The sequence below is a fragment of the Danaus plexippus genome, chromosome 20, assembly GCF_018135715.1.
Source record: "Danaus plexippus chromosome 20, MEX_DaPlex, whole genome shotgun sequence".
NCBI lineage: Eukaryota > Metazoa > Arthropoda > Insecta > Lepidoptera > Nymphalidae > Danaus > Danaus plexippus.
In genome coordinates, this window is record NC_083550.1 from 720,165 (window position 1) to 747,889 (window position 27,725).

The following is a 27,725-nucleotide window of genomic DNA, read 5'->3' on the forward strand; positions in this document are numbered from 1 at the left end:
CTAGGTACAACGAATCTAGCAACGATAGACGTGGGATGAATTTTACTTCCAAAATATAAACAGAGAATGCTTCTAATCAAAGTGACAACTAATATTGTAAACGGGCTGGGGATATTTCATAACATTTTTCACACCTTGAAATCTGTACCGTTCTGGTTTTCGTTCGATAACAAAATTGAAAATTGTCAGTATATATATAAGATTTATTACAAATTTTTTGTTTTTAAATAAAGAGATATACGCAAGAACATCATAAAGAAAGAGACGTCATAAATGTTCAGTAAGTTACGTGGTATCCTAAAATGAAACTTCAATTCTTCTAAACGTTCTTGTATCTCTTGAATGTTCTATATTCTTCAACGGTCCACGCTCACTGAACTGTAGTGAGCCACGTGGTATTTATACCAAAATTCAAACATAGTTCTGTTCTCAACATCCACTTTACAACTACTTACTAATAAAATATAACCGTAATTCGTAAATATTCTTAGTTGTTATTCAATATTATAAAAAAAAGAATTTCCTTTTCACATTGACATAGTCCCTTTATACGGTATTCAAATTACCAGGAAACTCCGTCGAAATACGAATCGAGAGATTAAGATAACTATTCTATTACAAGTTTGCACCGTCACAACTCACACTACATACGAAGCGTTCCACGTTCCTCATTGAATAATCTATGACTATACTTTAATGTGAAAAGATTTATGATAGAAAAACTGTTTACGCTCCGTATGTAGTTACGATGCGAACTGGGATTAAACACACAGTTAGCCTTAGTTTAGGTTAAAAGCTCAGAATTTTAAATTTTCTTTAAAATATATTAACAGCATCTGAATGATAATGATATGTTCATAATGAATTATTATTAATCATTGAATCACTAGTATAACAACTTAATTCAATGCAAAAATATCGTAACTTATTAATTTTTGTGGATTTAAATTCTGCAAATGAATTGTGTTTGTATAATGTTGCCACTATCTTAACTATTCTCCTCATTTTAATATTTATTTTAATAAAAATATAATAATTTAGTAAAAGAAATAAATTTAAGGTGATAAAATTCGGCGAATAATATTAAATGGATAAGGAAATCTATATATAGTAATAGACATATTTTTTTAGCTAAAAAGAGAAAATGAAAAAAAAAGAAATAGAAATAACGTATGACTTCGCTTATTATGCAGTGATTCTCTTACGCTTTTGTTTTTTTTCCGGCGTCTTACATAATAATGCTGAACCGACAAGCCAGTTTCGTTTTGAACTAATCTACTCCTATTTTATTTTAATCAATAAAAACTATTTGAAATGCTGCATTGATTTGTTTTTTATAAATGACATCATAATTATGAAAAATCATAGTTGGATAGTCATTATTTATACATTTGATTCATGGCACAAAGTAATCCAGTAATCTGTACAGCTTTCAGATAAACAAATTTCTGATAATTACAACATTGATAACGATAGACATGAAAAACGTATTAAAATCTTTGAGTGGAATAGCTTATCTCTAATTGGTCGAGAGAGTTACGCGGAGGCGTCTGACGCTCTGATTGGCTGATATTTAACGTAAGAAGCGCAGTTTTGGCGCGTTTTCCATCAGTTGTGTGAACATTACGCGCGTGTAACGCTGCCGTTGATAATTTAAAAATAACTTCGCGGAGTCATGAAAGATCTGTAAAGATTTTTGTGTGAATAAACAGGTAAGTTGTACAAGTATAACTGTACCTAAAAATATTATTAGGGTATATTTATCAATACAATATAAAAGGTTTAATAATAATTATACATAATTAAATAAAAAAACTCTACAATTTAAACAAATTTAACCGCTTGATATCTTAATTTAATACACAGTTACAAATTACAATTATATATATTTTTTTCAACAATTTTACAGAAAGCACAGCAAACTCCGATACTATTTATAAAAAATTTAAAAACCATATTTTAAATAAAATAGTATTTTGTGTACGTAAGACTGCTCCGTGTATTGTTCAAGAATATTTCTAGTTTTTCTACAAGAACCCTTGTAGTAACGACAGGATAGTAAACTCCGCTCTTTGTGACATAATTATTAAATATTTATATATTTTTTTGTATTAAAATATTTCTTTTTTAAATATAATTATGTATTGTTAACGACAAGTGTGTTTAAAAAATGCAACTGACATTAAAAGAGCTCTTTTCCTTAGACCCAAATGCGACAAATATAAAAATAAATGTGATTTGATGGAGACATAAAAAAAATCTGTACGCTAAGTAATGAAGGTGGGGTGGTGGATATGATGAGAATTCTTAAGCTCTTGTGCTGTTGTATCATTTAAGGTATTTTAACAATAACATAAAACAAACACAAGAAAATATAAAAACAAAAATACATAATTAAAAACACGTAATAATTCCTTTTTAATTATCTGAGAAATAAATCCCCGACATTTATCAAATCACAAAAAACAATTCATAAAATACAATTTATTCGAATATTTATTTAAAAATATTTTATTTTTGGTGATAAATAGACATCATCCTTACTTCTGCCATTGATCACTGTTACTGTAGAAAATACGCCAAGTAAAATCAAATCATAGAGTCATTTAAATCAATTATATTTTCAAAAATGGTTTTTTAATACTATGTACATGATATTATTTATTTAATTATAAATATATAAAAACTGAAATCATTGTTTGCAATGAATAATTTTCAAATAAATTATCTAGTTAATTTTGCGATATAAATATATGTACATATATATAAATACAAAAAATAAAAAAAAAATAAGTGTATTAGGAAATTTACTTTAACCGAATGTGTTCTTAATCTAAAAGATAATAACGACATACAATTTGATTAAAAATTGACATTTATTGTTATGATCTTATAATTAATTACTCAAATCAAGTCAATCAGCACGAGAGCTTTATTGGCAAAGCAACTATAACCGGTCTATTAGTCTGCTCATTACAAGTTACCGTCGCGTCGCCACACCTTATACGAAGCGTTTAGCGTTTGATATTCAATAACCTAATACTATAATATGTTAATATTAGTAAAACTCTTGACGACGTGTGTAGCGACGATGCAGGCAGTTACGAATACTGATCGTGTCAGAATTTGATTTAGCATGGGGGGTCTTTGAATACAATGACTAAACATCGGAAAAGAAACTAGTCAGCCTTCCGTGGACCGCGCGGGTGCCGGGTCCATACCGATTAATAAATTAAGCCATTATTATAAAGGAACTACTGAACCAGACTTGCGCTACTAGACATATTATCACGTCCTTAACAGTGTTACATATAGATTCAACAAGACTTAAGATAACTTATTTTCTCAATGAACCTTTAATTTCTATAAATCCATCGTAAGCTTTTTTACATTTCTACTGAAATAAACATCTAATATCATGTTTGAATATAGTATAATTATATCAAAACAATTATCTACCATGAGTTCATATATAATACTCACATATTATTTCTACTAAAATATAAACTTGATCATAACAATCGCTCCCAACTACTGAAGTTTCTTAAAACAAGAGTTCCTAGGTTAATATGCGGAGGAACCCAAAAATAAACATACATTTACATTATATAAAATTGATCATTGAAATAATACAAAGAATTGTCTTAGAATATGTTAAAAAAGTTATCCACCAAAGATACATTTAATATTAATACGTCGTTTATATAAATATTGAATATAAGAATAACAAATAATGTATACATTATTATAATATATATATATATATTACTTGAATATTCAAGAAATCCTAAAGAAATTAAAAAAAACCTTGAAAAGACCAAACGAGTTCGCAGAAAACGCTCATAAAGCTCCTCTTTAATGATTTTCACTGAGAACAAAAAGATATGTTGGACATAAGGTAAAGTGGAATTGTATGTTATATACATGCATCTATTACGACCGCCTCCTTATACACAGCATAAAATTATATAAGAAAGTTCTAGTTTATTTTAACAATGAAATGAAATACATTTATGTACTAAATAAATTTTACTATTGTAAATAAATTACATCCATATTTTAAATGACAAAGTCCCTTTTAAAAAAATATTTTAAAGATATTAAAGATAAATACAGCGAAAAGATATAATAATTAGTTTTATATCACTTGACAGTTTGTTTATTTTAATGTGTACTCCATCATTGTTTTTTATTATTAAATGTCATAGCTGATAAACTTCAATGTCAAACTTAATATATGACAGCTGTCAGGGTTTTCAAACTACCTTCAAAGTGATGCACCAATTGTTTAAGATATCCAAGGAAGCAATATAGTAGATCATATTAATATAGATTTCGTGGATTTTTTTTCCTCTATAAAGATTATTTTAAATTAAATGTCGTGTTCTTTACTTTCTCTGCTATTAAAAAAAACAAACCTGCAATTTTTGTCGTTTTATTAGACATCTGTCACAAAGCAACAGGTAAAAACTTGAAAGCTGGAATGTCCAATAAAATTTGGCTGCTCTATCGACGAAACAGCTATTTTAATTCGATTAACGAAAAAAGGGAATAAAGCCTGCGATAGAGTAATTTGGTAAGATTGCCTCGGAAACAGTTCATAGATGCTCCACATACTCTTTTTTTTATCACTGCTAAACCGTTCGCAGTAATTAAAGTAACAACAAACGGAAGAAAACTCAATATATATAATACCAGCGGGAACCTAAGAAGGAAATAATTATTAAAATTAACTTTTTAGTTAAATCTATTAATGTAAATAGTATTAAATTTTTCTTTGCTTCTGAGACTAAATTCTTGTAAATATTTTATTTACAAGTTGACCTAGTTTACAATATTTATCTGACCGTCTATCCACTCATATTTCCAATCAAATATACGCGGATAACTGATCTTAATAGTAAATAATAATATTTATCTAGTTCATAGTCGTTACTCGATTACGAGCTGTAACCCTCCTTTGCAAATAATAACTAATCCGTATAATAACTATATTACAAGGGATGTTATGTTTGATTTTTACATACATTCAAGTTAATACTTTTAAAAAATATATTACAATACAGTGAAAGAGAAATGGAAGCTTACATCAGGTTATTTTTAATCGAAGCTAAACCAATTTCATCTCAAGTTAACAAACAACGTATTCTTTCGTCAATAATATTCAATCAATTTAAAAAATATATATACTCGTATTATCAAGTATGAAAAACATTTAATGGATGTGAGTGTTTTGATTACGGATCAATTGATTCTTTTTCATATACACGTATATAACATGCCTTAATTATTTTTTTATATACGTCATACAAAATTTATCATCTCTATAATATAAAAAAACAAATGAATTAAAAACTGAGGTTCTGGTACTTGTTATTTTAGGCTGATTACACATTGTTTATTTAAGAAGGCCTGAAGAAGTTTCAATTAAGGATGTCGTTCTTCAAACTAAGCTAGTTTGTTTTAGTATAAAAACCTATTACGCGGAATTAATTAAGATTTAAATGCATAGAAATTATTACGGAAACAGTAATAGGCAGGTAAAAAAAATATAAATGAGTAGAAAAAAGGATTTATTCTAATAAAGTTGTTATAAAATTAAAGGGGAGGTTGATATTATTTAATTTTGGGGCTAATTCTAAGTATATGTGTGTACATATTTAGCAAACAGTCCAAATATTAGAGCCGATGTTTTAATATGAAAAGTCTATTAAATACCACAAATAATACATAAACACTTTTTCCATACATCTATATTTTTTTTATGTACACACATATGTAGGTGTACGAGTAGAATATTTTTTTAAACTGATTTATTTACTTTACGGATTCCTTGTTTTTATATACGGCTTTTTATAACAAAATAAACCTAATACTTCTACTTCTTCCTGGAAATTTATCCCAGCATTAGCCAGGGTCTGCCTTCCAGCTCAAACTCCTCCACTTTGCACAGTCTTTAGCATCCTCCGTGGTAAGTCCATTGGTTCTCATATCCTGCTTCACGGTGATCAGCCATCGCTTTCTTGGGTGTCCTGAGGGTTTTGCTCCATTACTATTTAGCATTTATAATGTGCAAAGATTTATGAAAAAAAAAACTGAAAACTCTCCGTGTGCAGTGCTATGTACACTCGTGGTATGAATATACCAGTCCTTAACTATATTCAATATTAAATACAAACCGTAATACTATAGGTTTTGTACATTTATGTTCAAAGTTGGAATATATTTTTAACCTACATTGTAATTATTTTAAGACATTATTATTTGTAGTGGAGTCTTCAGCCATATTAAGTGAGATTTAATGACTCGGTTGCTATGTGAAGAGCGTTACTTGAGAAGTCTACGGTTTTAGACGATGTTTGACTTACCAAAAACTTTATAACTCTAGTTTCTAGTCTCGTTAGAAGTAACGAGATGATTATGATGTCTCGTTTTTGTCTGCATCGTTAGAAAATAGACATTTTAATTTTTTTCTATTATAAATAATATTCGTAACCGTCATAACGTTTATTGAAAATTTAACAAAAATCATATAAACTTATACTTCAAGAAAGGCTAGTCTTAGTTTTTTTTAACTTGGTCTTCTCTAATTGGTCTTAATAATTTTAACAACGTTATAAGAAAGTTTTTAATGATTTACGAGTTTCCAACACCAACGAGCTCCTCGTATTTAGTGTGGAGCTTAAAATATAAATACGTTTTTCATTACAGATGTATAAAAAATGTTGAATTCTTAGTGATTTAAAATTTTTAACCATATCCAGTTTCCTTCTAGTTATATAAGGTAAGACAAGTATTAATAAAGCCAAATTAACTATTATGTCTTAGTTATGAGCTTTTAACACAAGATATCAGTATTATAGTGAAGATATTCGAATTAATTCATTTTATTTTACTATCAATGAATACTTATACTTTGACACAAATTATATGATATTTTATTCGTTATGTACTTACAATTTTTATTTTTGATTTATATATAAACCAGTACAATGATTATATCATTATCGGATAATATTTTTTTTATAATAACTTGTTATATTGTTCATATTAAAAATGTTTTCACTAAAATATATAAAATTTTAGTTCTAGCAATAATTAAATCATTTTAGGCGATTCTTTTTAATAAAATAACATCAGAAAGGCAGTTACATAATGTATACTTTTAATAACGTAATTAATTCTTATAAATCGATAAAGAGATTTTTAATCCAGAAACAAAATTGATTAGTCGTAGTTGGTGAGAAATTATCAATAATAAATTTTAATATAAAAGTTTGGGCGATGGACCAACAACTACCGTTGAGGTTAAGACGACTTGTTTATTTCGATTTAATTCAAATTTTGGTAAAAACATATTTCATGTTAAATAAACTTTAAATAATATAAAAGCTTGCATTGTTAAGAGTAACCGCGACATACAGACATCTCAAAAACGTTATCTTATCTTTATATACCTACTCTGTTAATGTAACAAGTACATAGAAATATACGATTTGGAAGTCCTTAATGAACTGTATTGGGCATACATTAAGAATTATGTACACTACAACTATACTTTAAATGCAATAGATTGTTTGCATCTTCACATGAAAGTAATTGAGCAGATTTTTGTTATAATTCGTTAAAATAAACAATTTAAATAAGAGAATAACAAATCAAATAAAATTCCGAACCGAAGCTGCGGTAAGCGCCTAGTTTAACGGTCGAATAGAAACTTTTAATTTACTTTTAGCTATCACAAAAATTGGAATCCAAATCATTTCTCAAAAATACACATGAAAAAAATCGTATTGTACCTATTGTTTCCCGTGTGTTACCTAGATTGATTGCGAGTTACACAACGGAACATTCTGATAGCATTCCTTACGCAAACAGGTTTGCTGTTCTGAATAATGCATACAGCTTGTTTGCAAACTCACCGTTTCATATTACACGAACACATGACTTCATGCTACAAAACTATTTAAAGTTCTACAACTTATTCCATTTTCAATACCAAATATTTTTCATAGCAAACCGAGTTTTGAAAAGGATATTTCAATTCTTTTACGAAAATGATGCTGACAAATGTATTAGGTTTTGATTTTCATTGTCAAAGGTCACTCTGATATCTGAAACTGCTCTATCAAGTAAAAGGGTTTCAATAGTAACAGTGTGCTTATCGTAGGAAAATCAGTTTAGGCTGAGTAGGGCCTACATTGTCAATGAAATGCATCTTCTATAAGAAATATTCTGGCAGGACAATGTCGCAGATAGTAACTATTATAATTTATACGTCTGAATGAGTTACAGTAACATACTTTTCACTTCCACAACTAACTATACAAACAAGTGGAAGCCTAAAATAGATTCTAACTTCTTAACGGCTCGCAAACATTTTCTCTTCACTTTGTATAGCATATCTATTAGGTCAGTTTAAGGTAAAGGGAACAAAGTTAGTTTACAACATTGTTAGTAGCACTATCACGGCTGTATCACGGACGTAACAGTGTTGGAACAGCTTCATAAACTAACTTTTTAATATCAAAACATGTTAGATGAGAGAGTCCAAACAATAAAGAACTCAGGTTCAATCCACACTTACTATGGGTTAAAGTTCGTGGCTACAACATTAAAATAAATTAATGCATTTTCCATAAAAATTATAGCCATTTAACTAGTTTAGAATTTATCTCGCGTAAAGATAAAATTGAACTGTAATTTTGTGTGTTTCATTCGTTGGTTAGAATAAAGGAAACTGGAAAGGGTTGTATTAAGTCAGGCATTTTATAAAGACTGACGCTATGTAGACAATAATGTCAAAATAAATGTATAACTGTATTATGGAAATTCGAATACCGTGGAGGCGCGCGACATTAATTCATTTAGTAGGGGATATGTAATTTTGTTTCAAAATTAACTTTACGGTTATATTGTTTCAAAAGTTTTTGTACCAAAAAAATATATACTTCACCTTTAATCTTTAAAATGAAATTGTTTTTATTTGAAAAAAAAAATCATATTCATTCAAAGAGGAATATCGTTTTACCTAAACGACTATAGAATCGATCGAACGATGTAGAAATTTACTACACCAGGTCTTATCTTTACAAGGTTTCTTCAAAACTGTTATAACTGTGAGAATATTAATTAGGATTTTATACGAAAATGGGTATCCCGATATTCTAAATATACGTAATGCTCAAACACCAACTCCCGTCAGGGCAAAACCCTTAATTGTTAAAACAACAGAAACGCTATCCCTTCACCAGAAGATCAACAAGAATAACTAGAAAACCCTATAAGTCTATTAAAGTAGCTTTATTTTTTAATTTGTCCTTATAAATATACTATCAACAACGAAAACCTAGATCTTAATAAAGTTAATGTAGAACAGTATGTGAATTGTTGCACAACAATACTGTTTATTTGTGAATACTTCCATTTTGATAATGTCACTGTGACTCTACCCACAATTGCGACGAGCGTTGCTTTTTGTAATGTCATTGTATTGTATGAAAAGATTTTATCTGATTTTATCTTATACTGCACAGAACCATGTGAGAATTAATTTTTGATACACAAAAATATGAATATTGTTGCCACAGATAAAAAATATTATATTTTGGTGATAGTATTTTACTATAATCAATTGTCAGGTAAATACATATATCATATTGGAAGCTTTGGATTCTTAATAATTCACACTGGCAATTCCTAAGCATACCGATGAACAAGAAATGCATGCTATCCCAAGCGGTGTAGCGAGTGATGGAGAGGAAATAGCTAAGCATACCAGACGCCTTCCAATTAACAGATTATTACATCTCTCGCGGCTGAGAATATTCACAGAAAATGAATCGGAATGTTTTTTTAAACGAAAACCAGACAAAAGTACAGCTTTGTTATTCTTTTGCTTCGACATATTATTTATTTTATATCTGTTCAATGTATTCGGCAAACAAAACACAGCTATACTATTTTATTAAGCACATTTATGGTTGATGCTAGGTCGAATCTTTATATTGTTTTGCTTCGTATATTATTTTTATAGTAAAAAAATCTTGCCACCGTTTATGAATATTTCATTTTTTAAGCAAAACTGAATGTTTTCAACTGACTACCACAAAGGAGATTTATCTTTAACATCTGGATTAAGAGCTTACTGATAGCTTTTTTGAATCTATTATTTTATAACTTTTTTTTCAATACCAAAAAAACAATAAATCCTTTTAAATTAAAATGAAAGTAAAACGAAATGTTTATAGTTATTATTATTCAATCATAGTCTTATCATTAAAGAGAAAGAATGCGATTATATTTTAAGAAAAATATAAGAAAGGTTTAGTTTTATTTTAGTCTATTCTATTACGTACATTTAAAGTTTAAAGATCGTGTAACTAAAAATGTGGTTTAGTTAAAGACCTTTCAGACCTACGTTTTTAAATATAAGCTTGCATCGTTCAAATAATTTAAATTATACATAGGATAGTAGACTGTATGGGGCTCCGATAGACCATACATACGACATTCGCGACCTACAATGAAATCATTTTTACAATAGAAGGAGTTTCCTTAGAAAAATTTAAACACACTTTTATATAATTTTCATGAACTTGTCGCCATATTAATGAAAATTTATAAGGATTTGTAAATTCACCCATAGGTTGTATAAGAGGTCTGTTGTCGTTTAAATACTCTTTCTAATTATTTGTTACTTTTAGCAAATGTTCGCACTCACCAAATTTTTTAATCCAACCCTATTAAACTGTCTACAGTTAATAAAAGAAATAATATTAGTATAGTATGAAACTATTCTAAAACAATTTCTAAAACTTCATAAAGATTTAATGAATATCTTGAAAAAAAAACTAAAACCTTTTTGTACAAATATTTTTTAAAAAATATTAACGTCTTTATTACCAGTATAAAGTAAAAAAAGTACTAAAGTGTAATAAATTATTCAAGATATTTATAAAATAATCAATAACCTAAACATATGTCGATTACTACATAAAGAAATAAACAAAAAGCTATACATTATTCTATATGTTATAGTATAATAACTATATACACTGCATAAACAGATTAAAAATTTGTCATTGTTCATGTGTACATGTCTTTAATATATTTCTTCTAAAAAATCATTACGCCGGTATTAAATCGGAAATAAATCGGGGATGTCCCCGGGGAACGTGATCCGGGATTATACTGGACATTAGTGACAAAAATGGGAAACGTGGACGGCCAACTCTTTATTAAGATGCCCTTTTAGTGTATTGCAAGCTTGGTTTATTTATAACGAAATTGGCCCATATTCAATTTCTTTCCATTTATTGATCGATTTCAGTTCTGAAGATGATTACAATCTCCAAAAAAAAAACTTTTATATTATATGTAACCGAATGGAAAAATATATATGGCATGTACTTACTTCTTTAAAACTAGAAATTTAACGTTTCAGACTAAGCATCAATATTTGTTGTTATTGAGAGCACATCTCGTCTGCCCGTGATCACGGTTGCTGAAACGTCGGGATTATGTAGTTTTAAAATAATAAAATCCGCGTAGTATATCCGAAATATATTAGTTTCATTTCGTTGTTATTTTTCATTTTACGATTTTTCAATTATATGAAATATTCTTATTTTGCTATATTGCTTATTATTGACAAATGTCTTAAGCTGAACATTACTAATGTTACATTGTCATTACTAGATGTCTCTATCCTCCATATTGTAGTCAGATTCCTCTGTAAACTTTGTTTACGGGATCCAATATTAGGACCTCTATACTACATTACTGGAGATCCTATTCCTTATTATAAACTTATTAATATATTATATTTTTAGTATTATTATTATTTTCTTTATTATAATACATAAATATATTATTTAATTTTCCTAATTAAAAGGCAACTTAATTGATAAGAACATATTAATATACACATTGAGATGCAATCGATCCTTTGGAAGTATGACGCTTACTGTGGAAAGTATACCCTTTAAGATTTACACCACAGGTTCAGTTCAATTTTAATCAATTTTGATATTATTATTTTAATTTCTAGCCATTAACAGTAGACGCTAACTCCATGTTGAGTTTTTAAACGCCACCAAACGCTCGGCGCTCATTAAATTTCATTAACATCAAATTAAACCTTTTTTCCTGACGGCTTCATTCAAATTAGTCCCACAGTTTAACTGACGGTATCACAAATAGTTGCGCTTGGAGGAAAATCATTTTTATATGAGGATTTTTTTAAAGTTTCAACTATAACTATTTCGCGTGTCTCATTTGTTATAATTTATATTTCATTTTTTTTTTTTTGGCTGTTTAGGTTTAATTTTAAATCATTCTATAATTGATTTATTTTTTAATATATATTAAAGGAGTTACGGTTACTTAATACTTATCATAAGTATTTTGTGTATAATATTGATGAGGAAGAAGATTCTCGTTTCGTTATTTTATTAAACTCAATTATATTTAAGGGCATAATAGATGTCACCATAAAAAGTGTCTTACCGTAATAATCATACACATATATCATATATATATCATTAATTAAATTGTATTTGTTTGATATTTTGTCTCGATTATACACAATACTATGAATTTTTAAATATTCACCAGTTTATAGCCATACTGGACTTAAGCCCTCCAGATATAAGAGAATTCTAATAAGGCAAGTGAGATTTCGCTTTCTTTCGAAATTACTGCAAGGATAGGAAACTCTCGTATCTCTCTCCAAAGCCAGTTATTTGCAAACACTGATGAAGAGCTACACTGTCTCTGTGATGTCTCTTTGATAACAGAAAGACGGATACCTAGAGGACAGTCAAGGCTCTAGAGAGTTAGTGCGAACCAAGACAAGAACCGTGTGACCCAGGGAACGTAAGCTAAAGTAGTCTTATGCGTAGCTCCTAAAATCTTTTGACCCTCGGTAGACGAAGTGTTTAAAGAAAGATGAAAATAGGAAATGACAGATATTGGATATAGTCCGGAAACTAAACGCCTAAAAGGCAACGGACTCTGTCAGTTTATCCAGCACAACACAGGTGTTTCATTAACGAATCGTTCTTGCAACTTTTTGTCACGGCTCTCGGATCCTAAGGATTAACGACAGACTATACAGAAATGAATGCCCTCGAAATACACCAAAACTACACTCATACACCCACTCCGCCTTCGCAAACTAAGACGAGGTCCCGTTTCATAGATGTCGGTGGACGCCAACAATGTCCTAAGTTTGGGTCTCGCCTCTCAGAGGCACCCTTGCCCTTTACCCTGTAACCCAGGCCTTTTAGGCCCAAATTTCTGAATTAGTCTTTCGGACTATCCACTCTATCTAGCAACACCCTCAAAGCCAATAAATAGAGTTAACAACATTAGGCAAACAAAAAAAAAAGGCCGGACGTAACTTATCGTTTTTGATAAAAGTCGATAATTTTTATGTTGTCTTAAAACTTGTATATTGCGTTTCAAAATGTGTTTAACTAAAATACAGACAGACGAACAAATTAAAACGCTTAAAACTATCGTCAACATTCAACTAATTTAGGATGTTTTAAATTTTAATATATAAATAAAATTAATAAAACACTACGTTAACACAAGAGACTCAACTATACCATCAATAAAACCTATACATATGTTGGTGAAAAAGGGTTTTATTTGGTTTCAGTTTGTTCAGGACAGATAAATCAATTAATTTAGAAGTGTCATTGTCATTCCTCATTCGGACTTTAGAGGTATCCTTGTCAGTGATTTCAAGTGGGTTAGCCTAACCTCAATCAATAAGTTATTTTATTTTTTCAAAGTTTGCTTAATATGCGGAACTGTTAAAACAAAGGTGATCCGGATACAATTAAAATTAGTTTCTAAAACGAGCTCTAAAAATAACATTGTCCTTTCTAAATGATGAGACATTTTCATAATAATTTAAGTAACAAAACCTGTCTATAAAATTCTATAGTCCATTTAGCAGTCGGATGCTGGGCGTGCTTTAATTAAAGCGTCTTACCAGGAATATAATTGAAACTACATAGAATTGCACTGAGTTTAAATAAATAATGAATTTCTAAGTGCTTCAAGCAAATAACTATCCAATTATCCCTGCATTTGACTAAAAGCTGCTCTGAATAATTCAAATAAAACACTTAGCATGGGTGTCGCTGTATGAGAATATGAAGCACATATAGTTTAAAAATGTAATGAAATAGCTTACGTTAACATAAATTTGTAGTCAATTTGTTATATAACATTTAATGTATTTGATATTCAACATATCAAATTATTATTTCACTTAATTTAACTTCGGTTTTATTAAATTTCAACCTCATTACACATAACGCGTGAGTTATTTTGATGCTGTATTGCAATGATGACATTATTTTACATATGGTCAGTTTCTATTAAATTATTTTTTCAACTGTAACCTGTATTCAGGTAAACACAAAACAAAAATTTGTCCGTTCTCTTAAGTCCAAAGCAGTTTAAGAAAGTTCCAGAACGGACATACTCTTTGACCGTTAGTTAAGTAGTAAATATCAACAAGTTTCTGCACCCTTGTAAAATTATCTTGATTTGTAAGTTTAAAACTGTAGATAGGAAAGTAACATCGGACTTAGAGCTCATAAAAACTATTCAAGTCCCTCGGGGGCTGTACGTTATGGAGGGTAGTTTGTAAAGAAAACGTTACTCTCATTGGCTTAACTTTACTGCAGACTTTACAAAAATGACTGTTAAATGTAGTTTAAGATTTGAAATTCATTGTAACGCTGATGTTCTTATAAGATTTATTTATTATTAAGAGTCATGTATAATATAAATCTCTGTCATTAATTGAAGATGACTTTATTAGAAAAAAAAAATAAAATTTACTTAAGATTTGATGGTATTCATGAAATGTACTTGTAATTAATTGTAATATGCTCCGATATAAAATGTTTTATATCGTAATGTTATAAAAATACAATTTCCCTATAACTGTAACCAGTTAGTGTTATATGAAGCTATAACGCTAACCGCCGCTCGTGAGAAAGCTCTTAACGACTGTAAAACCAAATAAGAACCAAGCCTCGCAGCCGTCTGCACACCTGCGACAGACGTGCGACGTGCGACAGTCGCACCCGCAACATTTCGACTTGAAGAAAATGACCTAACAATATATGAATTTGACTAGACAAATAAGGAAAACAACACTGTGAATTGACTTCCCTCAAATTGTTATATACAGAAATTATGAATTATCAATGATTATATATAATGTAGAAATATCAGTTGCTTCATGTAGAGTTTTCATGTCATCTGTATACGTCGCAAGTCTGCGCCGCCGGGGGTGATAAAACAAAACCTGTTTAAGCAGACGCTTTACTGTTACAAGTTAATGTTTCACCGGCATTTGTAATATTTATTGGTTTACGAGCCGTCGTCAAATAATAGTAAAGTTGTTATTTGTTTAGAATTTTCTCTGATTTAATTAACATTTTTATTATATAGATAAAGTTTGTTTTGAGATTAGACAATATTGTTGATACGTGTTATTCAGGTACATGCGAGAGGACTGTAATAGCAACCGAATTAATCACTTTTATTTTATTCTGTGCGAATATAATTTCAAACGTTATTGTAACTTTGTTTTCGCACTAGTATTTTAACACGTCTTTGTCCGTTTTAAAATAAATGTAGAATGAATAAAAAGAGATCCATTAAAGATGCATCCATCTTAATTGTAATGATAATGATAGTTTTCCTTAACGTCTGTCAATAGTTTGTCCAATCAAACGAAACTGCACTTATAGACGTTGAAGGTACTCGCTCTGATTAAATTGGGACTTGAATATCATTGAAATATAAGTGATCTACAAACACGCACATGCCTTAAATAATACCTCACACTCTGTTACCATATCTGGGAAAGTTATTTGGTTTCATACGACCGTCGATAAGTTTGACGGAGGTCGGCTTATTAAAGGAAAATCTCGGAAAAATGACAGCGAACGAACACCGAGGCATCATGTATTCACTGTTTGCATTATGATCAGAGTTTTAGAATAACTTTTTTGAAATAATATATATAATTTGTATTAAAAATAATCTCATTTCCATATTATATTATGAAAAAGAGATTCTCTGTTGAATTTGGAGACATTGTTTTTTGCGACACTGTTATATTAAGGAAAGGTTGTGTGTATTTTGTTAAAAATATTTAATTCTCCCTTTGTCTACCCATATCATGGTCGCCGGCAATTTGTTGAATATTTAATTCAATATATTTACATTAATACATTATGTTCAAAACATTAAATAATTGCTATTACTTTAAAATTTAATTATACGTAAGCAAATAAATATTTTAGTTTATTAATTTACTATACGATTATAGTAAAACAAAGTTATATCAAAATAGAATTAATTCAAACATTATTTAAGTGTAAATAAGTAATAAAATACAAAATAAGTTATCTAGATATATAGATATCATGTCCAGACGGTAATTATGAGAAAAGGTTTGATGTAATTAAACTGGGCCGGCTGTAATCTTCCCACTTTCAAGCAGATTACAAGCCAGCTGCCGCAAGATTTAGTTTGGCATCTATTTTTATTGCGAGTATAAAATATCAACCTACATTCACAAGTTTGGTACAGAAAAAAAAAACAAAATGGCGTCCAAAAAACAAATTTTAGCAACATAATGACAGTTAAGTAAACAAACTAGAAACAATAAGCGAGTGTGATGATGAATTGACAATGTGACACGTAATAAAAGTTATTATTAACTCTGAAAAAACTAACAAACTTCTAACATTAAACTCACATTTCGTTTGAAAGTAAACGAGGCGGGTACGAAACGATTACGCTCTTGAATATACATGAGATTGTATGCCTTACTGAGTCGAAGTTTGCCGGCGGGTGTTGTCTTTGTTCGGTTTACTTCACCTGCACTCACAACTTGAAGCAAATTATCAGCTCGGCTTCCAATCCATCATGTTGGTGCGAGGTGGTATGTTTTCATTTACAATATAAAAACCATTCACACCGTTCGATATGAACGGCTGTATTTCATGTCTGTTTTCAATTTTTCAACGTCACAACTGATAGTCTTAAACTAATGGACTGGAAACCGGTGAATGAAAACAAATATTTTTCACGTATACGTTGATAAATTTAATGAATGAAATGTAATTATTGACGGAGGTGAAATGAATGGAAACGGATTTAACGATCGAATGAATGAAATTCACGAGATTTTTTTTTTATATAACACTCGACGTATGTGGAGATATAAATAAATTTAACTGTAATGAAATATATTATAACTATTTAAGGTAATATATTATTAGTGCGGCTGAAGTATGCTTTATTAAAATTATTAAATAATACAAATTATACATTAAATACTATACAATTATCAACTTATTTATCACGAGAGAAATCAATTTAAATGACAATATGTCAAATTGATTCGAAACTTGATATTTCAATTTTAAAATAACTATACGCGCTCAGTTAAAAGTCCAAGACTTCAAGAAAACAGTTAAACTAATTGAATCTATAAAACTGAACCGTCTGTTAATGTAAGTGCATCACAAGTTGAAGTTTAAGTTTGAATTTATTACTTGCACTCAACCTTCTGACTTCTGAACTAACTTCGGCCGACATAAAAACTCGGCAAGAGACGTCCCTCTATTGTCACTTCAAATCATCACAGCGACGTCTAACAAGTAAGGAGTTTGTTGAATAATATATTGTTGAGTATATACATACAAAATGATCTATCAGAGATCCAATAAGAATATTGCTTAAATATTTCTTATTAAATTTTATTTTCAACACTATAGTTGACTAATATTATCAATGCCAATTTTTTTTATATGTGTATATTTATAGTATTCTAAAGAGACATGAATCTGATGTGAGGTAATTCAAAATTAGTTAATACGTGGTTAGGTAGGAGATAAATCATTCCCATAAATACTATCGAAATGGATTTGTGGGGAATTTACAGTTCCCATTGAATTATGACGACGACTGACGCTTTAGGAGATGAATCATAGGTGAGGGTAGCTTCCGTTTGTAAACATAACGACTACTCTGTCCACGCCCTAAATATATAACAGAAATAAACGCCATTTGTATGAAATACAGACATACATTGATTTTTATTTTATTCGATTAATTTTATATCTCATTTCTATAGTTAATTTAGTTAAAAGTATTGTAGCATGTTTTTTTTTTTAATTTTCGTGACTCTATCATACATGGACTCCATAAATTAGTTACAAGTGTCCATAAAATATGAAGTATTCAAATTATATATTGCATTTAAATCATCAGTTATTAGATAAAGTAGGATTTATATTTTTTAAATATTATAGAGTTGACGTAGATTATTTCTGTGAAGAGTTGAGACATCTCCGGACCTAATGTTAACCAGTAATTTTCATTCCATTTCCTTGAGGAAAAACACACTTTGGACTCCTTTTTTTAATGAAAATTTTACTTGTAATACAAGATTCAATCGGGAGAAAATTATTAGTGAGAGAAAACATACTCTTAGAGTCGGATGTAAAATTTTCAGCTTAATGACATATTTAGAAAAATTTTACATTTTATTTTATTCCTCATCAAAATGTTTATAATGAAATAAATAATATGTATAATGTGCTTTATTATTTTATAATATGTTCAAATACGTCTATAAAACAATATAAAGATTTATAAAAACTTTTTATGAAAAACCTTGCTGCAAAGGAACCGTGACGTCCGGAGGATGTAGTTTTTAAATAATAAAAACGCGTATTGTATCCGAAAATCTTAGATATCATTATTCCATACAGATCCTCTGTAATAATTTTATACTGTAAACGTAACGTATATCCTACATCTATGTTTATCATAAAGTCGGGACAAACTAATCTTTCGAACAATATTAACGTATACATTATAAAAAACTTTCCAATTAAGCTCGGTGATGTTGACTTCCAAAGCCGCTCGTGACGTGCCTATATATTGACCACATTAAGATAAGCTATCACCATGGGTAATGCACTCGACTCCACGGGGCCTTATATTTAAAGTAAACAACCAGCCCGTGATACACTAATGTAATGACACACGCCACTTATGATACACCTCGGACCATTAAATGTATACACCTCTGAGAACACGTTATTACTACAATAACTTTTCATGGATTTGTTTTACAAATATGAATTTAATTGTTACGTTTTTATTGAAATTTTTCATTATTATGCTAAACTCAAGCTATTGATAACCGATTTCAGTGATTGTATTGTAATTACTTGCTAATAAATTTATTTTTTTAATGTTTCATTAAGTTAAAACGAGGTTAGTATGTAGGTATACATGAGTTATTGAGAATTTATACAGGTAAGAGAGATTAGTGAACTACAAACAGTATTCAAGCTCGGAAATAACTAAAATGTTATAGCAATGAAGATATTTTAGTTTCTATGAATGAAAGTAAATTATCATTTTTACTTTGTATACGAATATTAATTATTTTAAAATACATTACTTTTAAATTACAAAACATATATTTATAATGGAAAGGAACAAGTTTGCATTTAATTATGTTCGACTTTTCCCCATGACAGTAACTTAAAGTCAAATAGTTAATAGTAAGGAAGTAAATTTAATATTTTTTTTTTGTATGTGACTTTACTGTGACCTGTTGTATAACAGTATTATCTCGTAATAATATTTTGGCGTGTCGTATGAGTTCCCACTGTTGCTTGATAACTACAACCGCGGCGTTGTGCTAAAACCACGACTTGCTCTCCCAAGGTACGACGTAATAAAGCTTTTGAACTAACACACATATAATATTCTTTGAAAATTAAGTTCTTTATTAAAAACGCTTTTAATATAAACTTTATTTAATATTTTTTAAATTTGTAATAACGTCGCGTTCACATCACTTGACAGGATCTCATAACCGGTAATATCGTGTATAGCAGTTTAAATATTATGAAAATTTATGAACAGATACGAAAAGTTTGTGTAGATCTTAAATAATTATATCAAAGTCGGTTTGTTTGTGTGATAGAACCTCATGTGATTGTTATTTTACATTTCTTATACAAGTAGGAAACTATTTTCCTTAACGTCACCTTTCCGATTGCGCGTCTTGAAATAAAATTTCTTTTGAGTCGTTTCAAACATCTTTTGTGTCGTCTGAAGAAAAGGAAACCAATTAGACAAAGTGTGAATGTGCCTTTATAAAGAGCGTTACACGAAAATAGCGTTTCTATATAAGAGTGTAAGCGTCATATTTGTCTGTATGTTGAATATGTGGCTGTTATAAAAGGATTTATTATGAACGATTGGACGGATCAAATGTTTGATCTTTGGAATTGTATCGGCGCTTCATTTAAAACTCCGCTCGCGGACAAATGTTAATAATACTTATGTAAACTGAAGATCACAAATCAATATTAAATTTAATTAAATATTTCCGATCGTGTTGCCATATTCAAAAGATTTTTTTTCAGATCGTGTTCAGTCAAAAAAAATATATTTGTTATTTGTAAAAAAAAAACAATCGGGTTATTTTCAATACGGTATTGTATAATATAATTATATATTTCACTGTGGAAACAATAAACAAACTGTATAGATATTAGATGGATCTAAATTTCTTTGCACAATTTATTTCTCAATTTTTTCAATTAATCGTAAATTTCGTAGTTTGAAGAAGGCGACGATAACTTTTAAGTTTCAGTTAAATTTTATTTTAGTTTTTGTGATGGCAATAGAATCGATGTATGAAAAGTATTGTCCAGAGCCGTAAAAATATTAACAAAAAAAATAATTAAAAGTATTGTAATAGTTTGATATGAAAAAAAAAGTATTTTTTAAAGAAGTTGAGTTAAGTTTCATAGAAATTAGATAATCCAAGAAAAATAAAAACAATGCCTATTTAAATTGTATAAACAAAGCTATAAATTTCCAACAATTAAGTATCATCTGTCATAACATAATATTATCTGTGGACGTTAAGAGAAAAATATATTTAATGACTCAGTTAAACTCATATATAAACAAAACATAATTAAGAGACATCAGGCCGGTGTTGTAATATTATGGGAATCATGTGTGTACGTGGAAAGAATACCAGGAAAGAATGTATTCAGGTTAAACTAGGATTACAAACAGACGGTAAAGACAAACATATTATATATATAGAGGGTTAAACATGTATATTACTTAAAGATATATATTATTTTATATATAGTTCATATTATTGTATTTTTGTTATTAGATATTTTTTCAGCGATTTTATAATTTGATATATAATCAAAAACCTAGAAACTTTTAAAGTAATACATTTTAGAAAAACCAATAAAAACGCCTCTCTCAAATATAAATTTGATATTGATAATCTATATTTTTGATAAATTTTTATATTTTTGGATATAAGGACCCAGATGCGCGCCTAAATGTTTGACAGTCCAGTGAATGATCGCGTTGGTTTAAGATAACAGACTATCAACAAATATTACACAGATAACGGACAGACGTCAAAAATATTATGACGTCTTTTGGATTTACACAGATTATTAATGTTTTTATAGGTTTATGCCGACTCTTTAGTTGTAACTATTTTAACATATTGGCAATTCAATTAAAAACCATAGACAACTGTAAATTGTATGACAATCTAACTGTTTACGCTTTGTCGTCTTTTTTATATAAACGTGAATATTATAAGTACTAATACTTTTAATTTTATGGACTTATTTATCTAACGTTATAGTGGAAACATAAAGAAAACTAAGCTATTTAATAATTGTGTATAAACATTAATGTACGACATGGTATATCAGAAAAAAGAGCTCTGTTGGTTAGTTTTATATGAGACACTTCTCCAGTTACATTCGACAACATTTGACATCAGTCGCCATAGCCCTGTTCTAAAAATAAATAGAAAAACAATCGCAAAAAAGTGAATATTGTTATTACATTTATATGAATTCCTAGTATTAAATACAAACATGGAGGTACCTTACCTTATAATACCTTATTTTAATACTAAGTAATCCTAATAAATAAAATACTAAAAGCCATCTATTCAGGACCATGTCCATATTTCTTCTGAAGTTTTGTAATTTTTTTTTAATAAAAAAAAGCGATTTGGCTTAGATTTTCTAAAATAATTATAATGTCATATCATTAAATATAATATCTCTTTTAAGCTTAGATTTTTTTTGTTTCTTTTTTTTTTATATGTATAAAAATAAAAATCTTGACCAAGGCCTGCCCTTTTCTGCCATTCATCTATATTGAACTGTTTCACATTCTATATTTTGTTTTTCGGCTCTTAAATACGAGAATTCCAACGAATTGAGTCTCAACAGTAATTGCAATGGGCGAGCTTTCGAGGTATCGAATGCAATATATCGGCTAGCACTTAGCCGGTAATGGAAAGGTGCAGATTACTTTTAAAAACTGAAAAATTTTAAACTTAAAACCTAACACTCAAGAACCTTTGCCTTTCATATTTATTTAAAAATAGAACGAAACTTTAAACAATAATCACATTCCGTAAAGCTTTCTCCATTATTTTGTAGTTGCACATTATTGTCAAGTAAACTGAAGTGGCATTTAGTATTGTTTGTTTTTTTGTCTCTTTCACTCACAACGAATAATTCACGTTCGTCCTTTTCTAGTGTCTCTCGAGAAAAATGTTGACGTTCCGAAATATTTATTCCGTTACATTTAAATGGCGTGGAAAATATATAATTGGTAGCGTGAATAACATTTTGTAACTTTAATAGTGGGCTAATGTCTGGCCGCTGTGTATATTACTATAGATTTGGAAATTTAAAATCTTTCGTTGTAATTTTATCAGTGTCGTAAATTTTCTTTTACTAAATATTAATTTAGTTCTGTTTAGAAAGAACTCGTCATTGAAATACCCTGAATCGATTCTTTGAACACTCCAAGTTTTCTTCTAACACGCGTCTTTAACAAACATTAAATGTTTTATAACTACATTCAAATTATGTAGATTTTAAAAGTATCCTGCGATATTTTCTCACACGTTCATTTGCTCATCCAAAATTCTCAAAGCGACGTCTCCAAAGAGCGGATAAAATGGACTTTCCCCTCAACAACAATACTGTTCTTTTTATTGTGGAAGTTAAATAAATAATTAATAAGCCCCCCGTTACACGGATGTTCAAAAGAATATATTAAAATAATAACTCTATGTAAGAAATAAAGTTAATTGGAAAGTGAATATTAAACCGAACGGTCCATTGCGTAAAATTTCGATGATTTCGTCGGTTCCTAAACTGTAGTGATTTTTTTTTATTAATTATTGTTTATATGTGAAACAGGATGTTGTTTTTCATTCATTCACTGTTTTTTTTATAACTCCAACTTCACAGTGTTTTTTACTGTGGGGATATTCTAACAACCCATCGGCGCCTCGCCCCCAGCGACAGATTTTAACGAGCGTCACAATACAACAAAAAACAAACGCATTCCAGCTAGAAAAAACGTCTTTGACCACATTTAAGTATGATAAATTTATTCTTTAAATGTTACTGAACATAATAAATAAAAATTATCATAGTCTTCAAAGAATTACTAAATATATGAGAAAGTTTTCAGTATTTGTAAATCTTTACTACCTGTCTACGATGCAAGTGGAACCTAATCTAACTATGTCCTGTATATTTTCCCTCCCGGGATATTTCTCATGTGACAATTTTTTTGTCAAAAGATTTAATTCCCACGAAAGGATTCGAATGTCAGAATGTATTCCTAGTACTGATTGGACTCTGTCCGATTGATTTATTTTTAATCGAAAGCGACATATTGTAAATAATTTTACGAAATGTGTTATATTTTTTTATGAATGTTGATTTTAACAAATTATATCGTATAAGTTTTACGATTTATAAATAAGAGTTAAATCCGCTATAACATATCTCATGTCGATTTCCAACTTATTTATTTTAATATACTTTATTTGTTCGCAGATCGACTACATTCAGTTCAATGGGTGCCTCAAAGCGTTGTATCATTCTGTTGACTGTGTTACTGGCGTACGTCTCAGCCCAGGAGGTGGTGCGGAGAGTCCCTCAAGGGTTCCTAGGCATGAGGGGCAAGAAGTACTTCGAGGTCGGTGGACCTGATCAGTTGTATAAACGAAAACCACAATTCTTCGTCGGAGTCAAGGGAAAGAAAGGTCTGTATGATGACGCCGAGTACAAGCGAGTCCCGATGGGCTTCGTGGGTATGAGAGGAAAAAAGACTTTGATGTCTGACTTTATGAACTACCCAGAAAGTTTTGAATACGTTCCAAAACGATCGGGGTCACTAATCGGGCAGATAGATTACTCCACCGATGACAACATACCTGAATATCCTGTTCTTAACGAGGTTATAGAGGAGTATCTTCAGAAACTCCGCGATGAAAACACTGAGGTCCCCGCGGAGACCTCGGATGGAGATGACTCAGGCCTATTCACTAACGAGGTGGGAAAACGAGCGAATATTCACAAATTCTTCGGGGTCCGCGGCAAAAAGTCGGGGCAAGATAAAAGGCCGTATGACGTGTCGTTCCGAGGGAAATTTATAGGCGTGCGTGGGAAGAAGGACCTGAAAAACAGTGGACAGGAACCGTTTGAAGCTAACGAGCCCTGGACGAAGAGGAGACAGACGGGATTCATGGGAGTTCGCGGCAAAAAGTGGGCTGATGACATTATAGGTAACAATAACATTTATATTTACACTTTAGTGTTAAAATAAATGAAAAATCACTTTATTTTGAAGTAAATATTGTAGTAGGTATAGAATAATTTTATCAAAACAAGTTTATTCTATTCCAGATTCGGAGCCGACCAGTGATATGAACGTAACGAATTAACTTCGCGTTTTTAAATCCTGTAATGAAAGTTAACACTGAAACATATCGTAGCGAGTGTCGCAGCTCTTTCCCCTGTCATAACATAAGGCTTATCATAGCGTCCGTTCTAGAGATCTATAATTCTAGTCACGCGTTTATTTTAAGTGATTTATCTTAATAATGTTAAAGTAGGTGCAGATCATATTTAATTGACATAGTCAAGCAATACTACCGTATTATATGTCTATATTTTCCTATATGTAGTCCATTTATAAGCGATCTTCGTAGTTTAAATCCTATTTCCGGTTTCTGATCCATTATTTGAGAGCAGTTATTAATGGCCGTTCCGATCTCTCTAACATGTTCCGTATCCTAACGTTATATCCACTTGTTATAGTCTGTTGTTGCTGTCGGTGAATCATTGAAGGTTTTTTTCATCTCGCGGAGGCTGGCGATGTGCTTATATAATTGTAATTAATAAAGTCGGTTGTCAATTTTACATTCGTTTCATTTAAACCTCATCTAATGAAACAATACTAAATAATAAGAAATGTGATGGAGAATAGCGTAATACATGTCGTTAATTTTGAATCACTAGCTCTGTAATGGCTGCTATTGTGTGTAATGTGAGTAGGAATATATTGATTAATAGAAGACTTAAGTTTGAGAGATGTCATCACGTATCGATTGCGAGGGGAATTTTGGAGCAATAAGTATAAACACGTCCATATAGACGTTATACTAGTACGAGCATTTAAAATATAAACATGATATATTGTCTAGTATTATATTATATTATCTAGTATGAGAATTTTTTAAAGATATTCTCATTGTTCTAATGAATACCTTTAGAGCTGCAATATATCCATCGCTGGAAAATTTATCGTTAGCGAGGAGTGTACCGGTTAAAGACGTTGAAATGTTCAAATTAATTGATGGTAATTAAAAAATGTTTACGAACGTACGATTCTTTATTGAGGAGAATTTAATTAAACTTGTGTTTTATTTTAATTAAAAAATTAGAAGAAACTCAGCCAAGTTGGATTCGCTTATTTGATTATATAATTTCTACGGAGTCATATTTCAATTTAACTTAAATGAAAAAAAACTCGAAACGGAAACGTCAAAGTACTTAATTCTGTTATTACCTATGTAGTTTTAATTTTTTTATATAATAATTTAGTAAACTGTGAGCGTACATGTACAATTTTTCGCTGCAATGCAAAGCTCCCAACATGAGAGTATCATTTACGATACTTTCGTTGAATCTATTTTATTAAGTCCGCAAAGCAGATATTTAAAATAGATTTTATTAGATCGACATTACTTCAGAGTGTATTACATGACGTAACATAAAGTACTGTGAGAATAGCTGAAATAAAAGAGTCAAGAGGTATCCGTTAATTGTCTTACTTTCCTGACTTCGAACCGGATAAAAATAACTTTACCTCTGAGAGTTGAAAGATGAGCATTTAACTTTAGTTTTTATCAGAGGTTGCGCTCGAGGAAACTATTTAGTAAGTTTCAAAACTTATTTTTATCATCCTGATGGTATCCCATTAGATATTTTTTATCTTATGGATTCTCTTGAAAAATGAAACCGTTGTTCAAGGAGCTAGATTTTATTCTGGATTTATTTTTATATCACCTAGAGTTTGAATCCTAGTGTTTACTGATATTGAACTTTAAAATAGTCCTGAAAAATATACATTTCCCTCGTGTTTAGATTTGTTAATGAGGATTTATATTGTTGATTTTTTACATTTGAACAATATTTTTCTACTAAAAAGTCGCTATGTAAGAGTCGTATATAATGCCTAACTCTTTCGAAAGTTCATGTTATTCGATTAACTTTTTCATCATATACAAAACATTAACAATTTAGTTTTGAGTTTCAGTTACCCCCTCCTTCCCCTCCCCCGGTTTGGTAGGCTCTACGACTCTACGACTCTCTGGTGTTCTGTGGTTATTTTAAAAGAAAATTCACACCAATTACGTAAATATAAATACAAAAACAAAGCGTCACAAGCATTTTCCTCGAGTTATTTAAATTTCGAAACAGTTTTCATTATCAACAAATAAATGAATAGCAAGCAAACGACTATTGTTTGCTTTAATAACCATATTAATACATTGACTTGGTACACTCAATATTCACGAGGTGTGGCGGCGGGCGGCTGAGGGAATATTCCCTTGTTTCTATTATATCCGGTGCTGGTTTGTACGGAATACATCGCCGAGCCCGATCTGTTGAGCACTCTGCATATGTTAACCTCTGATGACAGTTTGATATATGAATCTGACAACTGTCATATATATATGCCTACCAATAACAATAATCACTACAAAGTTAAAGATCTTATTACAAATTTTTCAACACTATTCTTCTTAAAATATTTTATTATATGCAGTACCTAATGATAGAATATACTAATACGTGGTTGATATTAAAATAAAATATATAACATCAGAAATATCTTAGAATTATTAAAATATAGGTACTTGGAATATTCAGTCGCAGAGATAAATTTTAAATCTTTGTTTAATATAATGAATGACATCGACATATTTACACACAGGAGTTATAGTAATTGTGAAGTTAAAAAACATAACTTTCAAGATTTTGCTATGTAGACAGACAGACAAGACATGTTAATTGAAAGTCACGTAATAAAATGAAAGTAAAAATCTGTGAGTGGGTAAGAACTTGATTATCATGAAGTATGGACAAGTTACTTACCTTCCACCTTCACCCAGATGCTTGTTAATTGTTTCTTTATTGACACAGTCGAACTTAAAATTCGTTTCTTAAAAAGATACAGTAACTTCAACCCCAAGATATAACTACGAAAGG

At 29.9% G+C, this 27,725-nt stretch overlaps 1 protein-coding gene across 1 annotated transcript; it reads left to right on the forward strand.

Moving 5' to 3' along the window:
* The first annotated feature begins 1,611 nt into the window (after positions 1-1,611).
* Positions 1,612-25,368, forward strand: LOC116773943 (tachykinins-like). Its single transcript, XM_032666532.2, has 3 exons — positions 1,612-1,712; positions 24,003-24,733; positions 24,855-25,368. Exons 2-3 carry the CDS (start codon positions 24,022-24,024, stop codon positions 24,890-24,892), a joined length of 750 nt encoding a protein of 249 aa, XP_032522423.2. The 5' UTR covers positions 1,612-1,712; positions 24,003-24,021; the 3' UTR covers positions 24,893-25,368.
* The last annotated feature ends 2,357 nt before the right edge of the window (positions 25,369-27,725 follow it).